An 11,137-nucleotide genomic window follows, 5' to 3' on the forward strand; every position below is an offset into this window, starting at 1 on the left:
ATGTGGTTTAAAATGTGCTTATGGTGTTATTTGCTCCTTAAAGAAGTACGACCAAGAAATGGTATGATGAACAACCACTAAGCTTTGATGTAGTTTTCACTATGTCTTTCTGGCAGGCATACCACTGACAGGAAAAATAGGTTGAAAGACTCACTGATCTCAGTGCTATACCTAGCTGTAAGAACCTCCAGTCTTTCTCTTGACAACCCAAAATGTCTCTACTGTAAAGTGAATATTTGTGTGGGCTTTTAACTCAGCAATGTCCACACTAAAATTGTCTATAAGGCAAGTAAGTAGGAGATGAACCAACCTGATCAGGCGCCGCTGAAAAAAAATTCAAAACTGGCACCAGAGTTAAACCATAAACATTCACTTTTTCTTTTTATTAAGAAAGCATGCACAAAAATAAACTCGTGAGACCACGCCCCTCTCTCCCTGACCACTGACACAAAGCGTTGTGGGCCACACCACAGTGGAAGGGCACACAGGAACATTGGCAGGCCTATCTCCACAGGCCACATCCCTTTGCTCTCAGCAGACTGTTACCAGCTTGCAGTGCAGAGCTCCACATGTCCAAACGGATGCCTTCCCACATGCTAACCATGCGCATTTATTTCAAGGGCAGAGGAACGAGGCTAATTTGCACACTGACCGGCATATATTTACATATGCAAACGAGGCACAACTGAATATGCAAATGAGGCAAATATGCAAATGAGGAGCACTTTGCTATGCAGAAAGAGCCATCTTGGTTTGTTTTTCTTCCAGGTGGTGTTTTCAGTCTCCCACAGGGCTGGCTTTCAGTAACATCCTCTGCAAAGCACTAATTGGCACCTAGGAGAGGCTGTCTCTGGTGCCACGTTCCACAGAAACCCAATCACACATGCTTCCAAGTTGTATCATTCGCATCCTGAGCGGCAGAGATAACAGCTGACTCCATGCTGAAGCTGGCTCTAGGACTCCTCATTTCTCTTGGAAACACTCATGATGAACTCCTTACCCCCCTCAACTTAAAAAAAAAAAAAAAAAAAAAAAAGAAAAAATAAACCCAAATGCTCCCTCCCCCCCAATCCAATGAGACTCTGTCCACTTCCCTGACAAAGATCCAATTGGTTTATCCCTACAGCGAATTCAAAAAGCAATGCTAAACTACCTCCCCTGCCCTAGGCATGTCAAGCCCCCATGAGATGTTTTACTTCCATCTTGGTTCTCTTCACTAGTAAATAGGGAATAAGGGCAGAGGGAGACTTTACAAAATAAAGAGGAAACAAGAGGTTTGATAGAGCAGAGCCATACCAGAAAAACGGGATCAGAGGATGCAGCTTAGGGAAGGAAGCATCTCCGCACTYACTCCTGCTCCCACATCTTTTTTACCTTCCTGCTTTGCAAGTGCTGACAAGAACCCATCCTTAAGAACTTACAATTTATTCCATCATCTCCCCAGCTGAACTGCAAGGGGTCTGATTTGCCCTCTTCCCCTTTGTATTCTACTCCTTTGCTGTTCAGTTTAAAAATCTCCCCCACTTTTCTTCTCTCGTCTAGTGCATCTCTTACAAACATATCACTTGTGAGGGCCTCCCACTTACTTGACTGGAGGGCTCCAGCCCCTTGACAAGAAGTCCCCTAATTCATCTCCATTCTGAGTAGCAGCTTCCTCTTTCCATCTTTAGCCCATTCACCAAATGGGTACCAATAACTGAGAATTTATATCTACACAGACAAGACTGTTGCTGGCGTTCTCAAACCAGAGGCAAGGACAGTCTCCAAAGAAATAAGAGAGGGAGACGGTCAAATAATAATCAAACAAATACTGATGGTATGAGAGAACTTCCTGATTTGCATATGCAGATGGAAAGCCTCACTGCCTATTTTGAAGGAGAGCTTGAAGGGGTTGAGGTAAAATTAAAAGCTCTGGGGAACAGAATTTGATGAATCACATATGACCTCCCCCAACTGGTGGTGCAAAAGACACCTGCTGAGCTTCTCTTAGTTGATAAGTACATAGGCTTCACTTGCCTGGAAATGCAAAAGGCAGTGTAGAAAACAGATCAGGATTCCCTCAAAATCTCTTTAGGTTCTCATAAATGGCACTGCATTCTGAAACCCATCTATGCTGAAATGTCCTCTCTGCTATAGATTCTCTTTTCTCCACACTCCCAGCACAGTCCAGCTCTCCCTACCTCAGAGATTGCCCTCTCTTTGTATTTGGCATCTCTACTTCTTTTCTTGCTTTTTCCTGTTGGTACAAGAAAATTCACAGAGCTAAGATCACCCCTCCAGTGTCCCTTTAATCCCCTGACTTTTACAACATATAAGAAACAACATAATTACAGGCTTCCAGGGTCCACTAGGCTCCCTCACTCCAGCAGCCAATACAACAGATTCACCAGCCACCTTGAAGGGAAAGAGGAATTGTTAAACGCAAAACGATGGAGGCAGAGAAAGATGCACTCGAGGATTCAACCTTCCGAGGTCTTTTCATGGCACCAAGGAGCCATTGCTCCACCCTCCACAGGGCACCACGCAACATGAAAGAGCTGATCTGATGCGTTTGAGGCCACCAGAGGAGGGGGAGGGCTGTGCTCAATTACTGGTAATAATAATAATAATAATAATAATAAACAAAAGAAGAAAAAAGATAAACAGGACGCAAGGAAGGATTATCTTCGGCAGCATCTTGCGGTGGCTTCTCTGGCAGAGTTAGAGAATATATATCTATATACAGGCAAGGCAGGGAGGCTGAGGAAGGTGGTGCTGACACCATTCACCCCATGTCCCCCTTCCCTCCCATGTCCTTCATGAAGGACGGGCTCTCAAGTCTGTAGCTCGCTAGGTGATCAAGTCCCAGTCGAAATCATCGGGGATTTCCTCATTGGCACCTGGAGGTGGTCCTGGAGGCCGAGGGACCAGATGGTGAGCTGAACCAAAAACGAGAAAAAAGAAGAGAAAAGAAACAGACCAGTTAGAAGAAAAAAGTCACACTTTTTCACAGTGGGCTCTTGGGCAAAAGAAAACATAAAGCATTCAGGCATCGCGAGCTTCTCCCCGTAGTCAAACAAGCAAGAACGCTATTGGAATGCATTTCTCCCTGTCAGACAGCTCATACCAAAGTGTGCAGGCAGGAGGTGCTGTGCTGTGAGCTTCTTCACAGAAGCACCTACAGAGTTAATTTCCAGCCTCCTTAACTTTCCTCACAGCTGATAAGAGCACAAAATACTCTAGCAATAGGAGACTCCCCATGTCAAGTTGTCTTCAAGTATCTGAATGAGGGTGAATCTAGGCTAGGAAACCATTTATGGAAATGAAAGAAATCTGGCTACTGTAATTCTAAATCCTGTCAGGGTAATAGCACAGCCCTTCTAGAGGATCCCTTGCAATCCAGGCTCCTTCTCCACCCTCAGTGCTCCAAAGCAAGAGCTCTGGGAGAAACACACAGAGGTTTTGTGAGCCACTTCTTCAATCTTCATTGGCATAATGTGCCTCAACGTCACCCCTTACCTGGACGATTATATCCTGGAGAGTCCTGGGTGGAAATCTGGTACATAGGGGATGGCCCGGAGAAGAGATGGGGAGGCTGGGGCTGACCATAGGAGTTCACTTTGAATGGAAAGGAATAAAAAACTGTTAGTATTCTGAGCAGCTGTCTTGCCCTTAACTGGGTGACAGTTCAGTCACAGAGGAACTCCCTCAGATCCATGGAATACTGAGATGTTCAGTTATTGGGTCCTTACTGCAAGCAATATCTTGGTCAGTGATCTGGATCTGGGAACCAGCAAGAGTCTCTATTGTAAACAATGAAAATTTTCATCTGGAAATACTAGAAGCTGGCTCAGAATCAGCCATTGAGTTCAGTGCTAGGTGTCATACACAATTAGTTGTATCAAGACCATGATACATGATACCCTCTGTGCTCTTCTCACTATGCAACTTCCTACTCTTTGTCCAGTCAGTTCTCCTCCAATATGGGTACAAGAGCTCCTGCAATGTGAAACAGTAACCTTTCTACCTTGTCACTCCTTTCAACTTGTTAGCTACAGAAAACACACTGCATCTGCTTTATCAGTCTACTTTTTAAATACATTTTTGTCAGGATATGCTGCCTTTCAACGGTATGCAGCGTACAGTGATGTTTTTTCTAGCTCACAGACACAGGACACTCCTAATTCTTTAAAGTCAGATGAGGCTGAGCTGGTACAAACAGCTCTCACAAAGGTCACAAACAGCCAAGCCCTTAGTTGCTTGGTGTTACACTGCCTGGCAAGGTGGCAAGCTATTTGGAATATTCTATGATGATCAGAGTGCTGGAGCATCTGCCCTATGAGGAACAGCTGTGAGAGCTGGGTCTCTTTAGCCTGGAGAAGAGAAGACTGAGGGGGGATCTTATCAATGTCTACAAGTACCTGAAAGAAGGGTATCAAGGGGATGGGGACAAACTCTTTTCAGTTGCCCCATGTGACAGCACTAGAGGAAATGGGCAAAAACTGAACCACAGAAAGTTCTACCTGAGTATAAGGAGGAATTTCTTCACTGTGAGAGTGACAGAGCACTGGACCAGGTTGCCCAGAGAGGTTGTGGAGTCTCCTTCCCTGGAGATATTCAAAGCCCACCTGGATGCAATCCTGTCTAACATGCTCTAGGTGACCCTGCTGAGCAGGGGAGTTAGACTAGATGATCTCCAGGGGTCTCTTCCAACCTTACCAATTCTATGATTCTATAAATACTCTCAGAATTGRGCCTTCATTTAAATGATATTTTAAGTCTGCCTCTTAATTACCTTGGTTCATGGACTGCTCCTGCTTGCCACTGTTCAGGGCACAAGAATCAGAGATTCGGGGGGGCGGCTGTGGGCCGACCAGATGAGGAAGCTGACCAGTCTGGGTAAGGAAATGATTGAGGGAGTCGCAGAGGTTGGCAATATGGTGTTGATCCAGCGTCCAGTTCTTCCGCTCAGCCTGGCGCAGACTCTCCATCAGTTCTGCAGAGGACAAGGGACAGTGTCAAAGCCAGGACTTACACTGGTCTCTCCCCTTGACTCTAGAAGACTTCCTGCAAGTAGTTGCTGTCTTCCAGCCCTAAATCTCACCTTCTCCCTGCAAACCCAGCTTCTTCCTTTCTAATCAGTCACAGGACATCTGCAGAGCTCCCTTTTCAGGGTATTGTCTCACTGTCTCAGGCCAGGAGAGGGAAGAGCAGGAGGGAAATTATCTTACCAGCTTGCTGTGATACTTTTATGAATTAATACCCCTGCTCAAATTTGTAGAGTGTTCAAGTGACTTATGGTCTTAATAGAACCTATGAAGTAGGACATATCATTTTATAAATAGAAGAGTGGTGTCACTGAGAAACCCACAGACTTGACAAGGTTTCAGTGAAAAAAGATCTGAGCACAGAATTTCCAAATGCTAGACTAGTGTTCCTAGTCACTAACTCACTAGGCCAACACTGACCTGAGAACTGGGAGTGCTCGATGCTAGACCAGTTCAGTCGGTTTACCATCTTGAAGCTTTCTTTCAGGGAATCAATGTTGGAGCACCAATCAGGGGGAAATGCTGGAATGAAATGGAAACAAGATTATTCCAAGACAGAACACCCTTTCCTTCCACCCCTTAGTACAAAATGATTGGCCTCTATTCACCAAAGTGCTTAACGCTACAGTAGTGAGAAATCCTTCTTCCGTTAGAAGACCAGAGGATGTCTCCCTTTTTATTTAGGGCTCTACTCAGACTCTACCCTGAACCCATGAACAGACTCCCAAACCCAGGGTAGAAGTATTCCCCTTTCCTTCAGAGAGAAGTGAATTTCCTACTTAATGAGCAATCAGAAGCGGCTTTTGCCCTTTTTTGTACACAAAATGTAAGCACTGCTTAGGGAAAGCCTCCTTGTGGAATTTCTGTCTAGGGGCTCCCCACTACTCTCTTTTTCCCAGTTGTTCTTTCCATTAGTAGTGACTCACCAAAGCCAGCATTGTTGATTGAAGCTTGTGACTGCTGTTGTTGCTGGTGCTGATGTGGCTGCTGCTGTGGGTGGGAATGAGGGTGGTGTTGTTGATGCTGGTGGTAGCCTCCATGCTGCATTGGGGGTGGGTGCATGGACATCACTGGTGGAGGGCCATAACCTTCACCACCCTGCTGCTTTCCTCCTTGGGATGGGCAACCCTCTGGGGTCGGGGTATGGAGTGGGGGACCACCACCCACTGATGAGGGGCCCTGCTGCTGCTGCTGGTACATGTAGTAGTTGTGGTTGGAGGGCTGCATGTCACCAAGGAGAGAAGAGAAACCTGCAGGGTGGAAGAAAGAGGAGGGAGCTTTAACAGGTGCCTGGATCAGATTCCTGCTCAAATTATCCAATTCTAATTTCACACTGCTCATCTCACTATTTATGAAACTTTTGAAGTGCCCTCTAGAGGCTGTAAACAATTAACACATGCACAGTTATGTCCTCGCTGGCCTCCAACTTCTGTTCAAAGCAAAAGATTCTACAGTAAAGGATTAAGCCTSTAGCACAGTGTTAGGCACATAAATGCCTCCCTGGATTTGTCCTACATTCATCAAACCACAGCCTGCTCTCCTGAAATTTCACACAGATGTTGGTCTCCTAGAAATGACCGTTAAGCAAATTTGAAGTTAAATAACAGAATGTACATAATGGAGAAGGTGATAAAGCCGATTTGCTGTTTTGAAAAGGTCTCTTCAGTCCCTATCTTCCAGGAAGCTTGGTCTGCAACCTTCACAAATTTTCTGACAGAAATAACCAGGGGTCATACATTCTACTGCTTTTGTACACAGAGCACATTGCATACACTAGGGCTCCTTATTTCATTTCCTCCTGACTCATTGGGTGTATTCTTGCTACCCTCATCCATTTCATTCCATACATGCAAAAGCATCAGGCATTCTCCATTCTTCCTCACATTAGGAGCACAGTTTATTTCTTGTGTCTGTTTCCCCTGTTCATTCTTCCCTTATGTTGTAGAACCTCTGGGAAAAAAAACACAGTGAAATGCACTACATACCACTAACCTGAAATACCCACTCCTTATTTTCAGTCTTCTTACTTGATCATCCATAAGTAAGCCTCAGTTCCCCACTGGAGCCAAATTCCTACAACTGGAATGGGGCTAAAGGGTCATTACCATCATCTTCACCCCACACAGCTTCCTCAAACTTTGTAAGTTTTCCTAGACCACCTTACAGCTATACTGCTGCTTAGTTTTTACAGTCAGAGACATACGCAGAATAAAGGTTTACTTTTGGATTTTTGTAGCTGTCTCATTCTACAACATCTCACATAACAGGCTCCTACTAAGAATTTTAAGTGTCACTGTGATGCAAGTAGTAAAAATAGTATTTTTTTATTTTACTAAAGCCACAAGTTTAGGAGGGTCCTCCTATAGTAACAAACTCTGTCTGTGCTGTATAATGGCTGACAGCTGAGCAGCTGTAAAATAGGAGTGATGCTCATCTATTAATACAGTCCTTTTTACAACAGACTAATATTTAGAAGAATGAGTAAAGATGAGAACAGTAATTTGATATTTTCATGAAGTGGTTTCTGTGGGCATCCCATCTTATCCTTGGAGTGACTCTGCCCTCTAGTGGCTGCTTCTTCAATCAGAGATAGCTGATCTATGAATGGAGTTGTAGGCTGTTCCCACTCTTCAGTTGACAAAGCTCTATTCTCCAAGGCCTTATTCAATTCTAGTTTTAACAGATCTTAGCAATGACGACTTTCCACTCTCCTTTTGCGGAAAATCCACTACTTACATGCAACAGCTTTCTCCCTGTTATGGTTTTTRACCTAACAGTTGTGATGCTAGATTAAGACTACTTCTTACTCAAGCTTTTCTTCAGGACTTCGTTCCTCTGAGCTTTTGCTATTCTTGCTTTAGTATCAGCACAAAGTATTTTAAATTCATAACTCTTTTTATTCTGACAGAATTGGGGGCAGGGATAGAGAAAGCACATGCAAATTTCTTATCTGCCCCTCACAGAACTAATTAAAGCATGTCAAACAAAGAAAGTCTGTTTGCACAGGCTCCTAGAAGAGGGAAGATCTGACACACACCAAGGATGTATCAGTGGACAAGGCTGTAGGTTATGCCCACCCCACATAACACATGTAGTTACTCACCGTGCTGAGAAGATGATGATTTCTCCAGCATGGATTTGTAGAGATTTCGGAAGGACCARCTAAGATCCTGGAAGTTGATCTCAGAGTAGGAGAACTTGAAATCGTGGTTGGCACTGTAGAGCGGAGGTGGCACATCGGCCCCTTCACGGCCTTGCCCACCTGCTACTGTAGAGGCTACATCAACAGGCCCTGTACCCTGCTAAAGGACCACACATGGCAGAAATAATACTGGAGCCATCTAATTCCATTATGCCTTTATCCTTATCTCCATCTGACCCTTTCTCACATTTCACTTCCTCCTCATTTTCCCTCTGGCTATGCAACTTTGACTTCTTCCCTTCCTTTTTCTTTTTCCCCTCTATACCACTCTCTCCTCTATTCCCTCTCTTCTCACCACTCTTCCATTCACGCACTCCTCCCCCCTTCCTTTTCTCCTTTACTCTCTTCTCAGATCTCCTACCCTTTTCCCTGCTGCTCACCTGACTGTAGTTGGCAATGGGGGTGGTGCTCTGGAGTGATAACTGAGAGGTGGCCTCAGGTGGCAAAGAGGCTTCTGTGCTGACTGGAACAGCCCCTCGAGGGCTCTTACTTGCCTCTTGCTCTGGAGAGTCTTGCGGTATCTGTGGATAGGGGAGAAAGAGAAAAGGGAAGGAGTGGAAATCAAAAACAGATGGAGAAGTAAAACTACAGATGGGCAGCCAACTCCTCTATATTAGAAATTCATCACTTAGAAAAGAGGACTAGGCTTTAGTCACTGAAGAGTCAGAATAAAGGATTTTTGACCGGATTAAATTTGTTACTGAACAACAACAATAGCCAGAACAATAGGACATTCATATAAGTTTACTGAGTCCTAGCCTTTGTCTACCCCCCTCCCTTTTTTTTTAAAAGAACAAGAAGGGACAACCCTCCTCCTGCTCTATGCTCTCAGGAAAGAATGACACTCACATCATCATCTGGAGGATGCCGCCTCTTACGAGATATATCTGGACAGGTATCTATGGTCCAGTATGAACCCTGGAAAGAAGACCCATTAGTTAGTGATTGTATTACTAAATTTGAGAGGTTCCTGCAGTAGGCTGTTACTGATCTTAAGGATAGAGCGCCAACTAAACATTAGAACCACCAGGACATCAGACAGCTGAGACTTGGGTGTTGGAAAGATACAATGCTTATAGTGGAAGGTAGAATGCTCTATGCCTCTGTAACTCCGAGACAGGAGACCAAGGGCAAATGATATTTTGGTCCATGTTAGATCTGAAGGAGCTGGTCTACACACCACCTGCAGTACCTTCCTCACAGCATGGATTTGTTGTTGACTGACAAGGACCAACAAAACGTTCATGCTGGGCAAAGAGGGCCAAAAGGATCCTTCTCTTCAATGCTTGTGAAACTTCCCTTTGAGTTCTGTGCCCCAGACATTGACATACAGGAGCACATCCAGAAGAGGGCCACCATGACAGTTAGGGGACTGAAACACATGATGTGCAGGAAGTGCTGAGAAAGACTTGTTTTCAGTCTGAAGAAGAAATGGCTAAGGGGATTTAACCTTATCTTCAACTATGTAATGATGTTATTCAGACGAGTCTGGCTCTGTCTTCTCTGAAATGCACAGCAAAAGAAAAAATTCATTAAAATGATGGTAGCGCAGAACAAGTGCCCAGAGATGCTGTAGAATCTCCATCCTTGGAGATATTAAAAACTTGACTAGACAAAGACTACAGCAATCTGATCTAGTTGGCTGTGTGTTGTGTGAGAGACTGGTTGACCTCCAAAAGTCCCTTCCAACCTAAATTAGTCTATAATTATGTCAGTTCATTGTTTTCTGAATTATGATAAAGACAACTCTAGTTATTTAGTTCATTTTAGTTTCCAGCTGAAATTTGAATAATCATGACAATCCCAGGACAGGTTTTTRTTATAAAGCAAGCCCAACATGCCAATGAGCACCTGCAAATAGGTGCGCTGAAGCCAGTTAGGATTTCCTGGAATATGCCATGTAACCGATGGTGTTTCTGAACACTGATCTTCAGAACTGTGCAACTTCAATTTCTAGATGTCAGTTAAGCACTCAGTCCTTTAAAGATAACCTGAAAAGACAAGACCTAGGCCCTTTCTGATAACTTTATGATGCAGAAAGAGAAGACAAGATTTCTGTCCAAACACATAGCTTCACATCCCCACCATTTCCTTCTGCTTGTTTTTAAAGCAGTAATATCTGGATACCAAGTCTTGGTTTTGCTAGCAACTCCCCTCTACAGTCTGCATATATTAAGAGTTTTACTAGCCCTTATTGAACCAATAAATTGCTAAATTCTTACGAGTTCTTCCTCCAACTGATTTTTAAAGAATTATGTGATGGTGGTATTTTTTCAACACCAAATGGTCTGCAGTCTAAACAGGTAGTAGTTCTGCTCTCACTTCCTTGGATCTTGTTTCTCTGAAACCCATGATGTCATAAGCCTACCATTTGCCAGGAGCCTCTAAGCTCTGTCATAATAGAACAGGTTCAACTAGATCTGCATTTAAACATAAAATCAAGAAGAAAAAGAAAGAAAACTCAGTACATCCAGCCCTCTTTTTTCTTCCTCTAGTATCTTCAAAGTCAAACAAAGATCACAGATTAAAAAACAAAACAAAAAACAACAACAGAAAAAAACAAAACTAAAGCCATTTAGGCCCCTTTACAGGTTCCCTTTAAGTAACTGCTTCTGTAGCCAAGCACAGCAGTAAATCTTACTACCGCTTCCATTTTTTGCCTACACTTTAGGTTTCAAATTCCAACCATGGGTTAGAAAGGGCAACCCTGGCTTATTCCCTACAGTCTTAAATTGCTTGCCCAGAAGCATGCAGATTGCTTACCTTCCCAGGATCATCCCTCGGTCGAGGCACCTTCCGAAAACATTTATTCAGAGAGAGGTTGTGACGAATAGAGTTCTGAAGAGAGATTGAGAGATATGCATAAACACTACAATGAAAATCTATGGAGTTTTTCATATGCCTAGGA

The 11,137-nt window shown here is 43.9% G+C and overlaps 1 protein-coding gene across 3 annotated transcripts in view; it reads right to left on the minus strand.

Moving 5' to 3' along the window:
- Positions 1 to 354: 354 nt before the first annotated feature.
- The window catches only part of FOXJ2 (forkhead box J2), a 26,474-nt gene continuing 15,691 nt past the window's right edge, over positions 355 to 11,137 (minus strand). The window contains exons 3-11 of one of the 3 annotated variants that reach the window (XM_085298860.1): positions 10,993 to 11,067; positions 9,079 to 9,147; positions 8,610 to 8,750; positions 8,131 to 8,326; positions 5,954 to 6,277; positions 5,448 to 5,549; positions 4,775 to 4,975; positions 3,499 to 3,597; positions 355 to 2,918 (exon numbers count right to left, since the gene is read on the minus strand). In XM_085298860.1, the coding sequence (XP_085154986.1) occupies positions 2,830 to 2,918; positions 3,499 to 3,597; positions 4,775 to 4,975; positions 5,448 to 5,549; positions 5,954 to 6,277; positions 8,131 to 8,326; positions 8,610 to 8,750; positions 9,079 to 9,147; positions 10,993 to 11,067 (1,296 nt within the window). In that variant the 3' untranslated portion in view covers positions 355 to 2,829. Of the gene's footprint in view, positions 2,919 to 3,498; positions 3,598 to 4,774; positions 4,976 to 5,447; positions 5,550 to 5,953; positions 6,278 to 8,130; positions 8,330 to 8,609; positions 8,751 to 9,078; positions 9,148 to 10,992; positions 11,068 to 11,137 lie in introns of all 3 variants that reach the window. The other 2 variants (XM_085298861.1, XM_085298859.1) reach the window with 2 other exon arrangements.

This window comes from Rhea americana, unplaced genomic scaffold, assembly GCF_003343005.1.
Source record: "Rhea americana isolate MKP2758 unplaced genomic scaffold, rheAme1 scaffold_142, whole genome shotgun sequence".
NCBI classification, from domain to species: Eukaryota; Metazoa; Chordata; class Aves; order Rheiformes; family Rheidae; genus Rhea; species Rhea americana.